The sequence below is a fragment of the Harmonia axyridis genome, chromosome 5, assembly GCF_914767665.1.
Source record: "Harmonia axyridis chromosome 5, icHarAxyr1.1, whole genome shotgun sequence".
In the NCBI taxonomy this organism is placed as follows: domain Eukaryota; kingdom Metazoa; phylum Arthropoda; class Insecta; order Coleoptera; family Coccinellidae; genus Harmonia; species Harmonia axyridis.
In genome coordinates this window covers 10523709-10547185 of record NC_059505.1, presented here as the reverse complement: position 1 = coordinate 10547185, position 23477 = coordinate 10523709, and the positions used below count along the sequence as shown (strand labels likewise).

Genomic DNA, 23477 nt, shown 5'->3' with positions numbered 1-23477 from the left:
CTTCCAGGAAATTATAGTTTTACCTCTTTTGTATTGCTTTTTGGTAGGTTTTTTTCACGAATATTTTGAAAATATACCAGTGCTCCGACAATTTTTTTGCGAGAAACGAAAAGTTACCCAAATTTTTTTTTCATTTGCAAATTGAAAATATTTACTTTCTTCCATGTATATTATTGTATCGGTGATTTGTAAGAATAAATACCTCTAATTTCGTTTTGAATTGAGCAGCCACGTGGTGGTGTTCCCTCTTAAGAAAGTACAGGGAAGCCAATTTTTTGTATAGTTTCTTTTTTTTATTTCAGACAAATGATTATATAATTGAGCCACCATCTGAATTGAAATATCTCACTATTGCTGTAACATTCCACACAATCAGTACTCTGGAATTATCACATTATTTGGATGTTGAACAATTTTTGGGTCAAAATCCCCTAGAAACTTTTGAACCCAAAAAAACTGATACATCAAAGATATGTGCAAATAAAGAAGGAGAAACAATTGAAGAAATAGAATTGTGTAATACCTACAACCCATTTATATCCCAGATATTAGAATGTTTCATTATGTAAGAAAAGATTGATTACCATCTTTAATTGAATTCAATTTTATTATTTCAATTACAGGGATACGTTGAGAAGTCCTGTTTCTCAGGAGTTAGTACGATGTTACCAGAAAGCAACTCCTCCATATTATGTTCAATTTAAACAAGATGAAGAAAAGAAAAAAGCCTCCGGAAAGAAGACTGACATAAATGAACTTAAGAAGTATTTTGCTAAGTCCCAAATCAAAGATGTATCTGAGACATTTAAATTTCTGATGAAGGATAGTATACAACAAATATTTTTTTGAATTATTTTATTAAAAAATATATTAGTTACTGTCATAAGGATCCTCTAATCTTCTAAAAATAGCAAGAAATTTATCACCATTATTTCTTGTGACTTTTTGACCTTCTTCTGAAGAAGCATATAATTTTTCAACAATTGGGTCAGCAACCTACAAATGAAAATAATTTTTAGTTTTTTAAAAAGGCCATTATAACTTTCTTACCGCTTCTTCTTCATTTATCCTTTCAAATAAAGGATGCTCAGAAAAATGTGCAACCATCCATTCATGTAGTTCTTTCACATCCGTTATTGTATACACTACTCCATTTACACCTAATACATATGCATATTCAGCAAGTAAACACTGATTAATGATTCTCCATTTGTGTTTTGCCTTTTTAAAATGGGGATCAGGATAGAGGAAGAAAATTTTCTTCAACTGTAAAAATTTCATATTAAACCATGCTCAAAATGATTTTTTTTTAATTTACCTGTCCCTTTCTGAAAAAATTAGGTAAATATTTCATGGCATTTGTTCGTAAGCATGCGATATTTTGATATTGTCCTGGATATTGCGATCTCAGAGCTTTAATACGATCAATAACATAATCCGACACTTTAACTCGAATTTCCATTCCAATCATTAAACTTTCAGGAAACATTGGTGATAGAGTAACCAATAATCCTCCATATCCACATCCTATATCAGCAAACTCAACTTGTTTAGTGTTAGAATTGTCTTTTATGATTTCTGGGTAATATGTAGACCAATCCATCAAATCTGGATGTTTAGGGCTAAAATAGGAAACTTAAGTTTTTTAAAATATTAAGTATATTCTTTCAACTTACTAATCAAAGCAGTGATCTGCTATAGGATTCGAGTGAGCTCTTTGACGATAATGCCTCTTTTGCGGTAAAGGTAGTATTTCCTTTGATTCACTCATTTTGGCTTTTTTCAAGTAATTGGAAAACTATTTGATTTTAATTCTGCAAAACACAAATTAAGGCGAACATCTTCAGTTATGATTTATGAACTATAATTCTAACCTCTAAGAAATTATTAGAGGTTAAGTTGACACTTATGAATGATCACAGAATTCTAATATTTTATGATAGCAACTTGAACTACTCATGAAACTTGGAACTACTAGGGTAGATCATAGTTGATTGGAATTTGATTATTTACTTTTTCCAGCTATGTGATCGAATGTCAAACACTATCCGTTAAATGAAAATATTTTAATTTTATTGTTTCACACTATTACTCATTATTGAGTGGTTGATAAGAATTTTGAATTCCCGCTTTTTGTAATAATTGTATCAAACAGGATGACTCAAAAAAAATGTAAACTAGGAGTGAATTAACTTGAAAGAAAAGATGTTCCACAAGACACCACATGAAAAAGGGAATTTTTTGGAACAAACTAAAGCTGCCAGAAAAGAAAGAGCTTTGGAAAAGCAGAAGGAAACGGCCTCTATAATAATACAATCATATACAAGAGGCTGGATTACAAGAATTAAAGTTACTAGAAATATTCTGTAAGATTTAAATCTGAAAGACGAACAATAATTTCAACACTCTCTTTTGTAGAAATGATTTTGATGATGCCTTCCAAAATATATCAATGGATACCACTAATCCCATTCACATTTCACTTGCCCCCTCTTTTCAAATGTACAGACAAATTACTAGACTTCTCTTCATTTGGAATAAAGAAAGAGATAAAGATAGGTTTGTTAAAATATGCCGTTACTTAGTACGCAGCTTAGAGTGTGAAAGTCCCAAAATTAGCTATGTAGGAATAGCCCTCAACAAAGATCATGTGATGGATTGGATTGAACATATGAATAATATTTTGTGGAAGTGTTGTATGTACTTGAAGGATCTCAAATTGGAATTACCTGTAGATAATCAAGAGGCAGTTTTATTTATACATGTACTTGTTTCTTTTACAAGCACTAAAACATGGCGTATGTTGTATCATAAAAATATGGGAATGTTCTTAAATGGTATGAATCAATTATGTTCAAATCTCATGGGCAAATTGGTTCAAAAAGGTTTTTTCACAATAATTAGAGTGAGTACAATTGGGAATTTTATAGAACTGCAATAATAAAGTACCTGTTGTAGGATGTTTTGATTTCTGGGTTAGGAGAAATCAAAGTTACTCTGAGGAATGTATCATTTATGGCTATCATAACTCTGACATTGAGACCTTTAAAAGCTGCAGAATTCTCCGATAATCTCATGATTATGTTTTTGATTCATATTTTGTCTGTACCAGCTTTAATTTCACATTTAAGAGAATTAGCTCCTGAATGCATAAGCCGATTGTTGACTGATGCAATATTTAATAAGGGTATAAAACTACTTTCAGATGAGACATCTATGAAGAGTGTACTCAATTCATTAGAAGGGAATAGTGCATTATATCTATTGGCTAATTTATTAGAATTAGCTCACATTGAGAAACAAATTGAAATATCAAATTTTGTGGTGAGTTTTGAACTATGTAATTTTACAACTAAAAAATTTATGACCGATTTACATGAGACAAAAATGAAGAGCAAAAAAAGAGATTCTCAAGGTAATTGACACTCTTTTTTGAATTTGTAAATAAAAAATCAGTCATGAAATCAGGAGCTTAAGTAAGCTTGTTCATTCCTGCCACAATTGAGTCTTAGGAAACTATAGACCTGTCACCATTCAATTGGTCCCCAAAGGCATAATTGGTGCATGAATGTACGAGCACTTAAAAGCTCCTAATTTCACGTGAGTGCTCTCCTAAATTATTTTAGTTCAGTTTCTAGTGTAAGTTACATAATTCTTTTTAGTTTCAACTGTAGATTTGGGATGACATCACATTATTTAATAGGATGAATGACTTTTATTGAAATTATTTATTTAGTACTAAATTAATTCCAAATCCTCTTCAATTGATAATGTTTGTTATCCAAATTTTGTTATGGTCTCAAAGGTTCGATAATAACTCCACATGTGTGGGGGACTCATTTAAGACATTTGCTGTGATTACCACAAAATAATATGATGTCCATTGTGTATTCAAAAAATTCCATGACAGTGTTTATGTTTGCAGAATGTTGTAACTGGACTGTTAGAAGGTTGTCAAAATCATGTTTTCAATAATCAATCTAAAGCCAGTGTTACCAAATGGCATCCTGTTCTGGGTTGGTCTTCAGAACCAATGGATCCTTCCTTGTATTCAAGCATCCCTCTGGTTAAATCTCAGCTGCATATTTTATGGGGCTCTGAAATCACACAACTCATATTTGGCAACTATCTGACTGAATTAGTGAAAGATACAGAACCACCACAACCTCCAAGTCCAGCTAAGAGTAGCCATTTTAGTGGATCATTCTTGAAGAAAGTATTTGAGAATAAGAGCACCAGAACAAATGTCCAGAGAAATTACCGCCAAACCTGGGGCCCAGAAGTCAGGAGAGTAGAATTAACATGTTCCATGTATCATACAGCTTTGAGAACATTGACTGAGCTACATTTAGATATATTAACTGGGTTGTGTTATCAAAATTCATTATTACACAATTTGTGGTTGTTCTTATACTCCTTAGGACCCAATTGTGGGATGAAGACGTTTTTGAATATTCTTGCTGAGAATACTAAATATTCTGATCCCGAATTCCAAATGCTTCAACTTTTTTGTGATTGTATGACTCATTATGTAACGTAAGTACCTAAATTAAAACATATAAAATGGTGGATGACAACAAAGAATTTTAACATGATATTTTATCGTAATATTCCTTTTATTGAGTACAATATATTTGTATAGATTCATTTATTTGCTCTTAATGAATATTTAAAAAAAATTTTATATACATTAATGTCTCAGTTTTTTTTATGTGTTTGATTACGATAAAAAGGAGACCAATTTCCAAGCTAGATTACAAAACATGTTATCACACTTGGAAATTGTAGACTTTTATCCATAAAAAGATTTAGAGTTAACATGTTTACGGCCGGATTTTAATTCGCTCCAAATGCTTTATCGGTTAGTCAATTCTAATATTTAAAACCAATAACAACTAAAAATTGGAAGAATTGAGACGTCGGGACCAAATGATATAGTGCTTTGAAAGTTTTTTGAATATTGTTATAAACAACAATTGTATTGCTGAAAGTTTTCACAGAAAGATTTTTCAACTGAGTTAAAAATTTTGGGTTTTTCAACTTCAGTCCAGTGGAATTTTCGCAACACTAGGTGTAAATTGTAACTTGACACTCTAAAAATTGTCAATTTAAGACAATTCTTTAGACACTTTTGTGCTTGTGATATGGTCATAACTCAAATTCAGAAATTGTTGTTATAATCTGCTACTGATTTAAATTACTCAGATAACATCCAAAAAATTAGATTTATTTGGAAATTTCACAAACACAAACTGAAAAATTGATGATATACTAGATAGAATTCATTTTCTATTTATATTTATACAAATGGGGAATTTTCTTATTGATTCAAGTTACTATAGCAAAATGAGAAACCAAATCAGCATATAATAACTTCTTATCAATTTTCACTTTTTTTTTCATTTTAGGCTTTTAGATGATATGGAAATGTATGAACAACAACACCCATTCAAATTGAGTGATTTCATCATTTTATCAAATGTTTTAAATATATTTTTATACAAAATAATAGTAGGAAACTTGATAGGTAAAAAGTTGATTTTTCAATTACTATAAAGCTGAATAATATTTTTTTCAGACATTAAAACAATACAGAGTAACAAACTATTTCAGTCCTTGCACATTCTCCTTATGCTCTTATATCGAAGAGACTCTAGAAGGAGCTATACACCACCTGGACATTGGTTGATCAAAGAAATCAAAGTGCCTTCTTTCTTAGCAGATCTGGATAAGGGTAGAAGAGTACCACAACTGCTTCTACAGACCATGCCACATATCATTCCTCACGAAGATAGAGTTAGATTGTTTAGGAAATATATCGCAAATGAGAAGACTGTATTGGGGCTCACCGAGTCAGCTTGTGCGTGTCCCCAGCCCACTATAATCACAGTACATAGGTAGGTTTCTGGTTATACCGGAAACAGACTACTACTTCCTTACTTCAAATGGCACACTCATAATTAGATAGCTTATAGTTTATTCTTTTTCTTTCCTTCAACAGAAACCGAATTGTAGAAGATGGCCATAGACAGTTAGCTCCACTTCCACCACAATCCTTGAAGGGTGTAATAAGGGTAAGATTTATCAATGAACAGGGACTGGATGAAGCTGGCGTCGATCAGGATGGAGTGTTCAAAGAATTTCTTGAAGAAACAATAAAGAAGGTCATCGATCCTTCCTTGAACTTATTCAAAACCACCAGTGAAGAGCGACTTTATCCTTGCCCAACATCTTATTTACAAGACAACCACTTGGGGCTATTTGAATTTGTAGGAAGAATGCTTGGAAAAGCTGTATATGAAGGTGAGTACAAATTTATTGATAATACCAAAAATATCGACTTCATTGGAATAAACATATACAGCCATTTATACAATTTAATGTTTATGCCAAATATAATAAAATCAAAAAGTACAACCCTATAATAATATTACTAATAACACATGTTTGAAGATCTTGTATTGAAATTCTAACATGAATTTTCATATTTTTTTTAACTGACTGATTAATTCTCATGATATTTTAATTTGAAAGATTTTCTGAAAATTATTGATTATCAGTTAGTTAATAGTTGTGAATATTTTCCATCAAATATATTCCTGATAAAATCAAACTGTTGATTAGAAATATCTCTACTCAATTTGAATTCTTCCTGTGGTTAACTAATATGTAAAATATACTAGATAAATGAAAGAATCAAGAGACTCAACAAGAAGTTTCATTCTAAACTCATTAAACATCAGAATATAATTGAACAATACCATGACGATGGAATAAATAAGTCAACAAGAAAACACCCAACACAAATTCTATTAAAAATTTTGAATACCAATTAAATAATTATTTTATGTTATAAATTGTATTATATTTAAGTATAAAAAAAAAATGTAAATTTAAAGGCTGAAGGACCCTAGGTCGGTGGCCATTTGTTTAACAATAAATAACAGTTACTACTACTACTACTAAAATATACTAACTGACAAAGAAACTGCAACACCCAGAAGGAGCTGTTTAAATTAATTTTTTTTTTTTTGGTAAAATATAGTATAGCAGTTATTATTGAAATTTGGAGAAAAAAACCAAGGGTCTACAATTTTTTTAATGAATTTGTTAATAATGTGTTTGTCCACCGCGATTATCTATACACTCCCCAACACGTCTCGGCATTGATGCAATAAGATGGTTTATTTCTTCTTGAGGTATAGTATCCCAAGTACCTGTACTTCATGTCTCAGAGCTGCCAAACTCCGTGGAAGCTGGGGTAAATTTCCAAGTCTTCTATCCATGGTGTCTCAAACATGCTCTATGGGCGAAAGATCAGGGGATCTGGGCAGCCATGGCAAAAGATTCACATGGGTCGCTTCGAAAAAGTTCAAACTAACTCTGGCAACATGAGGTCAGGCATTATTTTACTGAAATATTGTATTCTTGAGCCGGTTAAGGTAAGGAAGAACATATGGCTCCACTATTTCTTGAAGGTAACGCAGCGCTGTCATGTTACCTTTAATAAAGACTTAAGGTGACCTACTTGCAAGTTCAATAGCACCCCATACCATAACGCTTACTGTCGGGTATACATGACTCTCAACATCAAAATGAGGTTCACGTCTTTCTCCCTGACGTCGTCTAACCCTTCTTTGTCCATCATGTGCACCCAAGGAGAATCGAGATTCATCAGAAAAGACGACCTCATGCCATTTCACATTCCAATGTTGACGTTCTCTGCACCACTATAATTGTTGCCGGCGATGCTCAACCGTCAGAGGTAACACAAGATGGTGTTGATAATGCTGCAGTCCAAAAGACCTTATCCGGCGGTAAACCGTTTGGACAGTTACAGGAGGGCCTTGTTCTGCTAAGCACTCATCAGCCAAAGATCGAGTTGTCGCAAATAGGTCTCTAATGGCCATAAGTCTTAGACGTCGATCTTGAACATTTGTGCCCCTTCGACGTCCGGTGCCTACTCTTCTTCGATTTTGGGCATTATTAAAACACGCTTGACAGCATCTCATAACAGTAGTTGGTTTTCCGTTCGTACGGTTAGCGATTTCTAGAAATGACAACCCCGTCTCCCGTAGACCAATAATTCGACCTCTTTCAAATTTACTTAGCTGGCGATAAATTCCTCGTACACGTGCTCTAGGCATTTTAACAACAACTATACATCGACTTTGGATCTCCTTGAATAGCTGGTTTGTTGTGATATTTGAAAAACTTGCAAAAAATGATTACAATATTTAAATAACGAAAATTGTTTACGTGAAAAAACCGATTTTTTTTCTCCAAATTCTATCATTTTACTCCTTGCTATACTATGTTTCACCGAAAAAATTTTAAATTCAAAGAGCTCCTTCTGGGTGTTGCAGTTTCTTTATCAGTTAGTATATCAACTTCTATCTTTTAGTTGAAAAAACCTTGTCTAAATTACTCTATTTATTTCTCGAAAAATGTGAAATATCCATAACGGGTGGTTAATTCCTAACAGACTATCATACTTCTTAGATAATTCCGGTCTTTCTTGCCTTGGTCCAGTCGGTTTTTTATAGTTAGAAAATAGTTATCTAACTATTGAATAATATCACGCTATTTAGGTTTTTTTATTTTTTTAGGAATTGTGATCGATGTACCATTTGCTTCTTTTTTTTTATCTCATGTATTGGGACAAACATCGCAAGCCAACTACAGTTACATAGATGAACTTCCATCCCTAGACGAAGAATTATATCGTTCTTTGAGTTATATCAAACACTACGAGGGAGATGTATCCGATTTAGATCTCACATTCAGTTTGGATGAGGATAATATGGGGAAAATAGAAACCCATGAATTGATACCAGGAGGGAAAGCAATTTCAGTAACAAATGAAAATAAGTAAGTTTTTGAATGAAAAAAATTATAACTATAATCTGCAAATTTTATCTTGATTTTATTGATGGTCAACAGAATATAAACTTGTATATTGAATAAATAAAAATTTTGAATTTATTTAGGTGATCAAATTCTGGAAATTGCTGTTCAATTCAACATTTTCTATGATTTTTCGTTTTGATTTAGAAATGTGGACAGAAACTTTTGCAAGTTCAATAATTTGAAATAAAATTATCATAGAGGACACTAGAAAACCTCATTTTCTATTTGTTTCAATGAATGATATTTCAAGAAAAAAATATATCATTTTGGTTATATAATTTTCATTTCTGGAATTCTTTTTTTCTGGTACTTAGTTTTTAGGTAGTTTTGTATATGAAGCTCGGCAATAATATCTTAATATTTCAAATAAGCAGCAAAATGACCTAAAATGTTTCAGAATCACCTACATCCACTTGATGGCCCATTTTCGAATGAGAGTTCAGATCAAACACCAAACTGCGGCTTTCATAAAGGGATTTAAGTCAATAATAAACCCTGATTGGCTAACCCATTTCTCAACACCAGAGGTGAATTTTTCCTGAATGAGTCATCACCCTGATCTTAAATTTGTTTCCAAATTCCAGTTACAAAGGCTGATATCAGGTGATAATGTACCACTTGATTTAAAAGACTTAAGAAGGCACACCCAGTATTATGGAGGTTTTCACGATTCCCATAGGGTTGTTGGATGGCTTTGGGATATCTTGGATAAGGATTTCACAGAAGAAGAGAAAGCAATGTTCCTCAAAGTACGATCATCCTATTGTGTATTGTGTCAAAATTACAAAGGTTTTATTTTGCAGTTTGTTACCAGTTGTTCAAAACCACCTCTTCTGGGATTCGCATATTTAGAGCCACCATTTTCGATACGATGTGTTGAAGTAGGAGATGATGAGGATACTGGAGATACAATTGGTAATTGAATTTTTCTAATATATGCAGGCTACAATTTTACAAAATCATATGCTACAATTCATTTTCAATTTTTATTATCATATATTGTCGGAGCGATTTTGTTAGAGCGAGTTTTTGTAATCACTTTTTATTTTCCAAATTGAAAAGTTTCACTTGCAAAATACCTCTTATACGATTCTGAACAATTTCGGGTTTGTGCCGGTCAGTAAGTCTTATTCTTGTAATAGCTTTGACTTTTACAATTCTTATCTCATTTTGATTGAAATTGGCATAGGTATTCGATTTGAGTTGTAGATGTTCCCATAAAAAGAGAGAGAGGAACCAAATTTATTGATTTTTCAATCAAATTGCTATCGACCGCAGTCTTCCAGCCAGTTATTTACAGTTTTATATTACATTCAATTATAAATTATCAGAAAATATAAAAAACAACTATTATTCTATTGATTGGTGTTTGAAAAGTGGTAACTTTGCCTTTGGTGCAGATGCTTTATTGTTTGATTGGGAGAGCCGGCAATTTAGCTTTCGGTGGTGTTGTCCTTTGGTAGCTGTGAATCAGTGGATTCATAATATTACGTTATTCTGGTTAGTGATGACCTTTTTAACAAGTTTTTCAAGTCTTCCCAGTATTGGTTCTACTTCTGTAGTTTCATATAGTAGTTGGTTAGAAAGGTTGTGGAGTGGATTGTTTGGGTTTGGGTGTCTCAGTTTTGTAATTTTTCTAAGGTAAGTTCTTTCGGCAACTTCTATATTTTTCATTGTTGTCTTTAACCCTAAAGACAACAATTTGAACACCCGTTCAAGAAAGCTGTGTGGCTCCAGTAAGGGCCTGCATATCATCTTGTATATTTTGCCCTCTGTTTTGGTGCTGATTCCTAGATTTTTATATGTGAGCGATCTGAAATGTCCTGCTCGGGTAATAGCTGTTCTCTTTTGTGTTATTATGTGGGTTTTAAAATGTAATTTATGATCGAATTTGATACCGAGGTATTTACACATATTTGTGGGTGTAATTGTGCCATTTCCAAACAAAATCGTTTTGGAGTTAAGTTCAAATTTGTGGTTAAAAATCAAAAGTCTCGATTTCGTAGGGTTTGCTTGAATTCTCCAGCGTCTGTCAGTTCTTGTAGTTTTTCCATACAGTTGTTAATCGTGGTACCATGGGCAATGAGGGTTGTATCATCTGAAAATTGCAGCATATATGCTTGTTTGTTAATATGGTATTCTTATTCTTGATTGTGATTGTAAAGGGTGTTTTTTTTCGAGGTATATAACTTTAAGTTGGCATTACTGTTCAAGATGGCTACCGATTTAACAGCTGTCAAGTGATTTATTCTCAGTTTGATTTGGCAATTCATCATGAATAGACTCACGCCTGAACAACGCTTGCAAATAGTGCAATTTTATTTCGAAAATAATGGTTCTGTGCGGAATACGTAGCAGTTAATTCGATTAACCATGGAACGTTTTCGCACCACGTTTACTCTTATTGATAACTCGCAACCCCAGAGACGCCGTACGGTGTGTACAGAAGAAGCTATTGCTGCTGTAGAGCGTAGCATTGAGGAAGACCCGAATGAGTCTATCCGCCATCTAGCACAGGAATTGGATCTGTGTCCATCCACTTTATGGAAGATTTTGCGGAAGGATCTTGGTTTGCGTGCTTACAAAATCCAACTCGTGCAAGAATTGAAGCCAAACGATCATCAAGTAAGGCGTAGATTCGTCGAATGGGCCCAAAATGAGATTGCCGTTGTTCCCGATTTTCATAAGCGAATTTTGTTTAGCGATGAAGCGCACTTCTGGTTGAATGGCTACGTCAACAAACAAAACTGCCGCATTTGGAGTGAAGCTAATCCTCAAGTGTATGTCAAAAAACTGACTGTTTGGTACGCTTTATGGGCTGGTGGAATAATTGGTCCGTACTTCTTCAAAAACGATGATGGCCAGAACGTTACAGTCAATGGTGATCGGTATAGAGCCATGATTACTAACTTTTTCATTCCTGAATTCAACAACCATGATGTCCAGGAGCTGTGGTTCCAACAAGACGGCGCAACATGTCACATAGCTCGTGTCACAATCGATTTATTGAAAGACACGTTTGGTGACCGCATAATTTCACGTTTTGGACCTGTGAATTGGCCTCCAAGATCTTGTGATTTAACACCGCTAGACTACTTTCTGTGGGGCTATGTAAAGTCATTGGTCTATGCGGATAAGTCACAAACCCTTGGCCATTTGAAAGACAACATTCGCCGTGTTATTGTCGATATACGGTCACAAATGTTGGAAGAAGTCATTGAAAATTGGACGTCCAGATTGGACTACATCCGAGCCAGCCGTGGCGGTTATATGCCAGAAATCATATTTAAAATGTAATGCCACAAGATTATCTTGCGGATAAATAAAATTCATGTCAATCGAATAATCCATCGTTGTTTTATTGCAATTTAAAGTTCTATAGCTCTAAAAAAACACCATTTATATATCGTGGCAGTTATATAACAATGGAGAGAGTGGTGAACCTTGTGGAGTACCTTGTTATGGCACAAATGGAGCTGAAGTTTCTTTTTTCACTTTAACCTCTATAGTTCTTCCCGATAGAAATTTAGAAATGATTTTCGGGAGATATTGGGCATTGGTTATGTATAAGGAGATCCAGTTTCCTCAATATTCTTCTGGGGATATTGTCATATCCAGGTGTTGAGTTTTTTCCGTGATATAGGGCCTTGTAATATTCTTCTTCCATGATTGGTTCTATATTTGTTTCTGCCTGTAATTGAGAAAAGCTGAACTGATACCAGTGATCTATCTTATTATAGTGTTTATTGTCAAATTCTGTGTTGGTAGTTTTCTTGTAAATTTCTTGATGTCTCCTTGAGAATACATTAGTGATCTCTTTATCATTTATTAGTGTTTTTCCATTGACCTGTATTGGATCTGTGAGATGTGTTGTGTATTGGGATAATTATTTGATTGTCCCCCAGTATGTTCATCCCTTCTGCTCCTCTATTTCTTTGCATGCTTCTAAATACTTGTGAGACCTGTAGGTTAAAATGAGTTTGTGGATGTCCTTATTAAGGTTGTTGTATTTTACCTTCAAATTGGTGTTCCCATAGAAATTTAATCTATTTTGGATAAAAGGTGACTTTTTAACAATTTCATGCCAAAGAATGTTCAAATTGCACTTCAAGTGGTCTGATAATACTATTTTTTATAAAAATGTTTCATCCTAGGGAGTGTGATCAGAGGCTTTTTCACAATACGAAAGAAGGATCCACAGAATAGACTGCCAACATCATCAACGTGTTTCAATCTTCTCAAACTGCCTAACTATCAGAAGAAAAGTACATTACGCGAAAAATTAAGGTATGCAGTTACTTGCAGGACTGGTTTTGAGTTATCGTGAGTTTCAGAATTGATCTTGGCGAATAACTATTCTTCTGATAGTTCGTTAATGCTTTATGTATGAATGTTTTCCATATCACTATGAGATTCTTTCTATGATACTTTGTTTTTTAAAAAAGAAATTGAAATCTATATTTGCCCTGTGTTGCAAATGAAACATAAAGAAATGAAGAAAACAATGGATTATTCAAGACAACTACATTATATTTGTATAAATGGCTTTTTGTGATGTTACTTGTTCAACTTGAACAATTTTGATGTATGGCTTTAATTACTGTGAAATTCAGTTGCAAATAAGAAAAACTTTTTGTTTTCATTCACAATAAATTTATTTTCATATGTAATCGTAGTTGGAAATGGATGAATATTTATTTGAGTGTCAAGTTATGATAGCATAGATGTATTGTCATTCATGTCTTCAGAATAAAACAATAATTAAATTACTGCTAAACAAACTATAAATCTAGTTTTTGAGATATAGTTTCGATATTTATGTTCTACTCTACAAAACATATAATTCAAGCAGGTTTCAAATTTTAATTGAGAAAACAATTTCAAAAAATCAAATTTTTGACAAGCTTTAAATATTTTACATATTTCAGACCAAATTTTGTATATGTGATTTTTTTGTTATGCTATTCTCAATTAGTATGGAATATTTCGAGTTTACAGTGAACTCTGTATAATACTAAGGTTAATGAAACTACACTCTTGTCCAAAGAATCTTTAGTTATGTTTAAGGCTGTTGTCGTCTCGGAAAATAAAGGTTTGAGTTATGTTTTTGAAAAGGCGTTTTACATAAACAAGGTTTCGTGAACAGGAGAGTGGTGACATCAACCATTGTATTCTCAATTAGTATTATTTCTAGTCTTCAATTTCTGATCTGATTGTATGAATTGATTATGATATTGGGAACTATACATGTATTTTATATTTATAAAGTTGTTATAATAAAGGATAAAAATGTAAGATATTTATTATTTTTGGGGAAACAAAATATTATTTACGAAACTTTGTCAAGTGCACCTGTTCATAGTTTCAATAATCTGGTGGTTTTTCTAGATATTTCTCAATGAGAAAACTCAAGATTCCTAAAAAAATATGTCAGACGAATTTGGTCCTAAATTAATTATATCTAATGAAAAACATAATGCTTTATGGTTATTCGATATACTGGGTGTTCTTATATGTTGATATTTGAGGGGGAGATTCTTGTAGGCTTTTTGAGACAAAAATATATGAACGTATGTCGTAAATGTGCTAACTTTTCAGGTACAGGGTGGTAAACTTTCCAGTCAGAAATCTTTTTTTTATAACCTCAGTCCACAATGATGCTATTGCAGATATTTAAAAAAAAAAAATTGTACACGTTTACTCTACATCAAGATATTTTCTGATGTACAATTTTATTATTTTCACCAATGGTGTCCATATGGGTTTTGCATTATTGCATTGAATATTTTTTCGAGAAAAAAATGGTACGCCACTGCTTTTCCTCGAATTAAATATTATTTTCAAAATTCTTTGATTTGATTTTCGAGAATATTTGATTTCTTGATTTTATTTTTTTTGGCGCATGGTTTTCGCTCAAATAAAAATCGTTTGAATGGTATTATACATATATAATTCGCTTGGGGATCACTATCTTTGAATATATCTAATACACGCATAAGTATGGAATATTTAATGCTTTTTATGGGACTACTACGGTCACAACTGAACACCCATACCAAATTTCATTAAAATTGGATGATAATTATAGAATTGAGGCTGTTACATGGATATGTGGACGCACAGACAGACAGACGCGGAAACAGGAAAAACGTTGCCTTTTGCGTGGGAAAATTGTCAGATCGCAATTTTTCCATCCCACAAGCAAAATTATAAAAATTTATAGCGAACTCATTTAATACCGATCTTACACCCTGTGACAAGAACGTTCATTTGATGTCGCATTGAAATTTTAATCTTCCATTAAACCAGAGGTATAACATTTCAAATTATAAACCAAAAATTAGCAGTCCAATTCAATTCTTTTTGAGCGGTAACTGTTACTTATTAGTAATTTTAGTACGATTACTTTCGGAAGTCAAGATCTAAAGATTTGCAATGTTCAGATTAGTTTAAGAGGGGTCTATACCGTTTCAGCGATTAGTTAAAAAATTAATAGGTATACACTTTATTTTACGCTAGATACCATCGATTTATATGAGGTTTTCACTAATATTCATTTTGAAGAGTTCGTCATTGCGGAAAGTCCTTATTTATTATTTTTTTGGAATTGAAATAGTTATTTATGCAACAAGTGCAAAAAGTGAATGTTTATTGCACGAGTTGCATACAACATTTTTTCTACGTTCATGCAAAAAGCAAAAAATGATTTATTGAGGTGCGGCACTAAGTGTAGGAAAATGAAAAGCGCAACTTGAATACTTTATTATTAATATCGGATCAGTTTTGATTAAGGAGTTATTCTCGGGAAGGCATTGTTTGTTTATCTCTGGCTGCTAACATTAATACAAAATAATATAAAATATGTAACTGTTTAAAACGTATTGCCAATCTCACAGCATATCTGATAAATATGTAGTGGGTTTGAACGTTTATATTTGTCATGATGACAGCACGTTGAGGTAGAATGACAGATGAGTGCAATAAAAACTTCATTGCACTAGTGCAATAAAGAACTTCTTTTTCCACTAAATATAGTTCAATAAAGTTTTGCTTTTTGCATGAATGTAGAAAAAAAATAATTGGATGAATTTTTTATATGCAAAACTTTCCAATCATATTTTTTTATGAATTTTCACATGAAAATATTATACAAAAAGTCTTGTCGAAGGCTGAAAATGCGTTTCTTCTAAAATTAAAAATGAAGACTTAAAAACGTATTTTGAATTCTTGCATGTGGTAGAAGAAACTGAAAAGTGGTGAGATCTCGAAAATGCTGAGAAGACAGACAGTAGTAGTTGAACTTTGGCAGATCACGAGAAAATCACGTTGTATATAAACCCCTCACAAGGTGCACCCATAGACGTATCAAAATGGGATAATAAGTCTATGGGGTGTACCTATACGTGCTCAGGTCAGGTGTTGATAATCAAAATGTGACTAATGGTTTGAAAGATAGCTATTCGAAATTGTCTCTGGGTAACCTTACTTAACAATTCGAAAAAAATATTTAAGCATGAAATTTAGTGGATAGTTGGATACCAAATTAAAACGACACAAAGATTTATGCAATGTTTCATGAGTATGGCATAATTCACTAAGTACATTTTCTTCTTGAAAAATTCGATCAAGGGCGTAGATATAGGGGGTACTGACTACTGAGGGGGTAATTATCCCTCAAGACTTCCAAAATATAAAATTTTCGGAAAATCTCGCCAAGACGAAGAATATGAGAATTTTTTCCATAAAAATGAACCAATTAATCATTTTACTTTTCTTTGAAATCGGCTAACAAATAAAAAATCGGATCATTTTACGGTTTATGAGTTTATTATCGTTTTCAAGATTTATACTTTTATTGCTTCACGAGCTTGTTTATGTCGAAGTTTATTATTTTCCTTCATCTATCAGCTTTGTCGCCCCTTGTTTTGCCATGTGTGATTGAGTTGTGTCATCCTCGTCATGCATTTTCAATACTGCAATTGTTTTTGAGTTATCAGTTTGTAGGCATGTTATATTTACCTATGTTTTTTCTGTTTATTATGATCACACATTTATTAAATATTTTCTTACTGGAAATATGTTTGTTGTCTTTGAAAAGTTCCTTGTTGTCTGAAATTCATTTCATATGTACTTATTTATTTTCGATAAAATAATTGATGTGTATCCGACGAATTTTATTTATGATTGTCGATTACCACTTCGCCAAGAAAAAAAGATCTGCGTCCTTGTAAATTCCATGAACTAAATATTTACTGTACGTTAATAAGACGAATTATTCAAAAATTTTTGTTTGTTTTCGGTGGAAAATACTTTTAAGTAACCTGTCGTAACATTCGCTACCAATTTATGATGTACAGATAGAAAGGGTACCAGAGTTGGAACCAATTTTTTCATTTCATATTTCTCATTTCCAAGTTATTTTTAGTTTCTTCAGGAAAACGGTTCAGAATAGAGAAAAACGACATAGATTTTTTAAAATTTTGTATGAATAGGAAAATAAATAGGATGTTTTCAGAAGTAGTTATGTGTTTTAGAATTTTTTGGAATCGCGTTAACGGTAATTTTTTGATAAACTCTTCATCTAATGGAGGAAGTAGCCGGTTACGTGACGAACTCATAATGTAGAAATGGTGCCGAATTTGGAACAGTGGTACCAACTAAAAGAGTTTGTGGTTATGAGTAGGTAGCAGGTAACCGCGATATCTCATATCTTCAAGATTGGCCTTTTCAAAACTATGTTTCTGGAAGCGTTTTTCGGTTTAATATGATTCATTGATAAAAATTTGAAATTTAGAACTGTTATAACTGTGCTCTGAAAAATATTTCAGTCATTCAGTGGCGTAGCGATTGGAGCAGTCGCCCCAGGACGAAAAATTTCGGGTTCACCAGGTAGGTGCTCACTTCAATAATAGAGGGAACATTTATTTTTCAAAAAAAATAACGGAGAATATTTCACGTCGAATGTGAGATTTATATATCCGACCATAACTCCCTTTGAAGTACGAAGTTCATTGCCTATTAGGATATTTGGAAGTGTTACTCTTAAAAGGGCGTGTAATGGTACCTATCGGTTATGGTTTTATAGATGTTGGAACCTTATCGGAATGTACTGAAAATATTTACTACCAGGGATAAGTTGGCACATGGGACTATTTATGAATTCAGTATATTGCATCTATAATAATAGCAAGGGCGTAGAAATGAAATTGTCAAAATATAAAATTTCAGAATTCTCTCAAAGACGAAGAACGAAAATTCTACCATAAAATGAACCAGAATACTCTTTTTACATTTCTTTAAAATCGACACAACAGCACGAATCGGACCCTAGGTTTATGCGTTTATTATCGCTTTCAAGATAATTACTTTTATTGCGCTACGAGCACGTCTATGTCCGAGGTTTATTATTCGTCTTTGGCTACCCGTTTTGTCGGCGTCCCCCTTGTTTTGCCATCTGTGATTTTTGCATTCGTCATCGGTATACACTTAACCGTTGTTTTCGGTTTTTTGTATCATTTTCCTCACAAAATTTTAATGCTGCGGCTATCAAAGAACTGAACTGAGTCAATCGCATCGAAAAATTGTCAGTGCTGTGTTTTACAATTTAATGTGTTTCATTCAAATTGGAATTTATTTGTGAAATAAGGAAATGACAGATTTCTCGGATCATTTTGAGAAATCAAGTCTTAAAACATGGATCCGGAAACAATTTGTTTTCGAGATACAAATGTTAAAGTTCAATTTTTTTTCTCATAGCACCTTCCCTTCACAAGATATTTACCTTATAAATTTGGTATAGATATTCCAATTTAAAGTTTTCATCATGTGATATGCTAATTTTGAATGCAAATCTACAGGGTGATATATTTTTTCTGTGAAGAGTGCCCGCTTCCTTTCCACCAGATTTCTTTTTTTTGGTGAACCACTGGTAGTTTAGAAAAATGTAAAAAGAAACTGTGGTCAAGTACTACCCATTATAGTTTCTTGTCGGTTTTTGTCAAACAATTCTTCAGGAAAATTAAAATTATTATAAGATCCAGGGAACTGTGATGAATAAATTAATTATAAGTTTTTGTACTTATTTACCCAATCTGTAGAGAAAGTCAATAAAAATTCAATAAACTGTTATATGCATCACAAAAAAGTAGGACTACAAGAAATTCCCTATATCTCGAAAAAAAAGTGACATTCTTTTCTTAAAATTATTCGAAGAATTCCTCATTTTTCTCCGTACCTCCAATTTAGGAACAATCGAATAAAAAAATGCTATTACCCAGCAAACACTGGGAGGTAACTGTGAAGTACCAAGGAAGTAACTTTGCAACTAAAAGCTCGCATGCGATGTATTAAAAACATTGCCTCCCGCTCGCATTTGCAGCGAAATGTCCGCGACATCATGTACGCATTTCAAGTCGTTGTGTTGTTCAAATTGAGACATGAAAAAATATCCCCAAAAAAACATCCATTTGTTGTCACTTTTATGGAAGTTTTTGAGTCAATAAATGTCTTTTTAATAACCACATTGGGTCGTTTCATGCGAGGTCTCTTTGATATCTCTATATTCCATTCCCTCCCAGCAAACACAAATACGTATCATAGACATAACATATATATTACAACGATCTATGTTACATAACAATGTAACATACATGCGCCTTTCTAGTACCGCTCAACGACCGCTCTATGTCCGCCTTCCGTTACATAACATGTAACAAAATTGCCATGTATCATGTACAGATCATGTGACATACATGATACATCGCTGGTATATTACATCTGTAATATTTATGGTACATCCTTTATGTATCATATACGTAGCTGTTACATTTCATGTAACATACATGATACATCGCTGGTATATTACATCTGTAATATTTATGGTACATCCTTTATGTATCATATACGTAGCTGTTACATTTCTGTATAGATGATGTACCTTACATGATACATTGAAAGATATTGCTGGTACATTACATCTGTAATATCCTTTATTTATCATTTACGTAGCTGATATATTGCTGTTATATAATAATTTACATAGATAATACGTACCTTTCATATAACATTCAGATATCTGTTATGTTACTTTTATATATCATGTTTGTAGCTGATATATATCTCTAATATATCTCACACAGAACTGAGATATTGTTTTATATTGCATGGAGAATTTTTTACTGCGATTTTATGTAATATAAATATATACAGGCTGGCTCAGTTTTTTGTAGAATAACAGTTGTGAGAGTTTTCAGTTTTTAAGATGAAAACATAATATGAATATGGGTCGTAATTTCATCATAAGGAAGTTATATCGAGGTTGTTCAAGTTACCAGATTTATCAATAAAATCTTTAATTTTGAACAACCTGATGTCAATAACCTCCTTATGTTTTTGTGAATTTATTGACCTATAAAGTGAGTATGATGCTTTCATCCTAAAAGTGAATACACCAAGTTACTCTACAAGAACTGGGCCAACCTGTATATGGTTATATTACATAATATATACTCAGTAAAAAGTTCACCATGCAATATAAAAAAAAATATCCGTTCTATGTGATATAACCAAAAGAAATATATCTGCTACAAACAAGAGACATAAGAAAAATGTAATAGTTATCTGAATGTTTATATTACATATAGGTACTCAGAAGTAAATTCTCTATGCAATTCAAAAACAATACATACCTGTACAATTCTTTCTGGAGGAAAAACTAATCAAACTACAAATAAAAAATCTAAATATGCTGACACCACACAAATTATGTTTTAGTGAATTTGTTGGAATTTTTTTCAATACCTTCCAAACAAAAATATAACAAATGATACACAATACCAATTGAAACTAAAACTGCTGGTATCTAGCCAACATCAATTAATAAGAGATATATCACTTATAAATTACATGAAAAGAGATACTTATGAATTAAGGTGCATTCCAAAAATATATATTTAAACTCCATCTTTCATTTTTTGCTAGAAAGATATTTTTTAGTCAACAATATTATTATTTTGAACCTAGAAAATTCAACAAAAACCAGATTCCTACGTTTGGTATGCACCACATTTGAAATATTACAAATAATTTATGAATAGTAAAACAGGATTCAATAATTTAACAATTGGGTGTTTGTTAAATGAAAGATCATAGAATTATTGAAAATTTTTAATGTAATCAAAGTACCTACATCAACCAAAACTTATTTTTGTCTCTTGATCCTCAATGTGGCCAGCCTTATCCACTCGGCTGATATCTATCTTCTCAAAGTCTGCACATTGGATAAAAGATTGAGATGCAAAACCTAAACATATTAGAATGTTATTAAAAAATGGTATTTACAATTAAAATTCTCAGTAACGAGGTTTCCTGATTGGATAAATAACAAATTTCTTACATAATATAAAGTTATGAAAGTTTTGAATACATGAGTAAACTTCAGGAGGTGATTCCTCACTCTGAAACAGCAAAATTATTTATACCTATCATACTAAAACATTTGATTAAACTTATCAGAATCTATTTCTCAAAAAGCATCCTTATGTGATCTGACATTGGTCATTAATAATGATGGAAGAAAAGTGTATTGTGCATATATGAAATCTAGATGTTTTAATTTCACGAATAGCAGAGAATAACATAGGTATATACATCACAAACATAAATAAAATATAGCAGAAAAATAGTCTAAGTAGTAAAAACTAGCGCACTATTCAGATAGGTACTTCTTATTTAGATGATAAAACAATTGTGGTATTACTTCAGAACTATATACACCCAAATGCAAATTACCATAAAAAGGAAAAATATCAAAATGCATATAATTTGAATGAAGAAGACAGAAACCATGCACACATTCCATTAACGATCCACAAAAACATGCAGCAAATATACCTATGCTATTAACAGGCATGCAAGTACAAAAGCAAAATGAAAGGCACATACAACAGCATTTATATATCTAAATGTAGTTACGTTGTCGAAGTATACTTATATTCACTTACCTCACATATTTTCACTATGAAACTAATCTGGATTATTATTACAGTTTTTCACTTCTTATCTCACATATATCTACGATGAAAGTAATCCGGAATTGATGAAAAATCAAAGAATATTGAATATTATTATTATTATAGTTCATCACTTCTAACTAACAATCAAAAGTTAGAAAATGCATATCACTTTTCACTGCACTAGTCCTGGCAAAAATCTCTAAACAGTTCAACTTTAATAAAGGTTATGTATTATAAGAGTACTTGTATAGATCTGAGTAATATATCATGAATATGCTATATTTACATAGCTTTTACATAATATTAGCAATGTAAAATATATATTGCGAATGTTACATATATGATATGTAACTATATTACACACTAGTAGATATCAGAGTAATATTGTTTTTAGGGATGCTGGAAGATGTATCATATACGTAACTTCAGTAATATAACAATGTTACATATATGATATATGAATAAGTCAAATAATTTCATGGATATATGAAATGTTATGTATCAGATACATTAGTTTTGAGATGTATCAGGTATATACCTCATTTCTTAGGGATGTTATGTAACGGGAAGGCGCATATAACAACATGGTTTGCTGGGCTTTTTCACCACACATAGAGTACATTATATCAATTTCAATAGGAAGTTCGATTATGATTTCATTAGGATATCATTATTAGACTTCTCAATTCTATTCTTTTTTTCACTACACATAGAGTACACATACTGACTTCCATATAAGATACAATTTTGAACTTATTAAAACTTTTGGGACAGCGTGACGACTTGGTCGATGGAGGGGTTTAATCAGGCCTCAATCTGCCTACTCCTGATTAACCTTGGGATAACTATAACGGAAAATGCGCTAACTAGGTCTCAATCTGCCTAGTTAGACGGTTATAAAATAAAACAGTAAAAATGAAATATAGTACAGATATAATAAGAGACACAAAATGCTACATGATGTAGGTTGCTATTTGACTGGGATTCCTCGGCTTATATCCGTTTAAGATGCTTACTTCGAGGCTTAAGTAGATTGTTGCGCCCTCTTTTGGGGGAAGCGTTAACCTGGTTGGCAGCGCCACCATGACCGTAACGCAGGAATCTGTAATCCCCACAAAACATTACTTTTGTGATATTCATAAAAAAGTCCCTTTGGCACTATACAGTGTGTTTCCAAATTGTATGTATGACTTTGTACAAGATATTCTACCCATTGAATAAATGATATTTAATATAGGTCAAATGCCTTGTATTGTTCAAATTCGGACAAGGATTCCCATATAGAATATCATTTATTTAATGTGTAGAATATCTTGTACAAAGTCATACATACAATTTGGAAACACACTGTATAGTGCCAAAGGGACTATTTTATGAATATCACAAAAGTAATCCTGTAGAAATTTGTACATACAATTTGGAAATGGGAAATGAAGTAATGAAACATCCATATAATAAATAATTATTCAATCAAATATAAAAAACAAACGTCACAAAAAAGTGAAATTATCTCTCATAAAATAATAAAATTAACAAACAGAGCCGGTCTTCATT

At 32.2% G+C, this 23477-nt stretch overlaps 3 protein-coding genes and 1 long non-coding RNA gene across 5 annotated transcripts in view; 2 read left to right on the top strand and 2 right to left on the bottom strand.

The window, feature by feature from the left end:
* Positions 1 to 886, top strand: part of LOC123679832 (cilia- and flagella-associated protein 65) — a 29785-nt gene extending 28899 nt beyond the window's left edge. The window contains exons 15-16 of the mRNA XM_045617349.1: positions 303 to 565; positions 624 to 886. Of these exons, the coding sequence (XP_045473305.1) occupies positions 303 to 565; positions 624 to 849 (489 nt within the window). The 3' untranslated portion in view covers positions 850 to 886. The remainder of the gene's footprint in view (positions 1 to 302; positions 566 to 623) is intronic.
* On the bottom strand, positions 730 to 1911 carry LOC123679834 (tRNA (guanine-N(7)-)-methyltransferase). 2 transcript variants are annotated; one of them, XM_045617352.1, is made up of 4 exons: positions 1677 to 1818; positions 1319 to 1635; positions 1051 to 1266; positions 730 to 996 (listed from the first exon to the last, which is right to left on the bottom strand). In XM_045617352.1, the coding sequence occupies exons 2-4, from the start codon at positions 1601 to 1603 to the stop codon at positions 871 to 873; spliced, it is 627 nt and encodes a 208-aa protein (XP_045473308.1). In that variant the 5' UTR covers positions 1604 to 1635; positions 1677 to 1818; the 3' UTR covers positions 730 to 870. The 2 variants fall into 2 exon arrangements, with proteins under 2 accessions (XP_045473308.1, XP_045473307.1); XM_045617351.1 differs by having other exon boundaries at positions 735 to 996; positions 1319 to 1622; positions 1677 to 1911.
* A 113-nt stretch (positions 1912 to 2024) lies between these two features.
* LOC123679833 (ubiquitin-protein ligase E3B) lies at positions 2025 to 14205 on the top strand. Its single transcript, XM_045617350.1, has 12 exons — positions 2025 to 2366; positions 2419 to 2905; positions 2959 to 3324; positions 3926 to 4536; positions 5409 to 5527; positions 5579 to 5897; positions 6002 to 6303; positions 8610 to 8871; positions 9308 to 9437; positions 9495 to 9659; positions 9714 to 9825; positions 13065 to 14205. The coding sequence occupies exons 1-12, from the start codon at positions 2206 to 2208 to the stop codon at positions 13235 to 13237; spliced, it is 3207 nt and encodes a 1068-aa protein (XP_045473306.1). The 5' UTR covers positions 2025 to 2205; the 3' UTR covers positions 13238 to 14205.
* A 6856-nt stretch (positions 14206 to 21061) lies between these two features.
* Positions 21062 to 21937, bottom strand: LOC123680689. The gene is made up of 2 exons (XR_006747553.1): positions 21305 to 21937; positions 21062 to 21211 (listed from the first exon to the last, which is right to left on the bottom strand). It is a non-coding gene; the product is annotated as an uncharacterized LOC123680689 (long non-coding RNA).
* Between the last annotated feature and the right edge of the window lie 1540 nt (positions 21938 to 23477).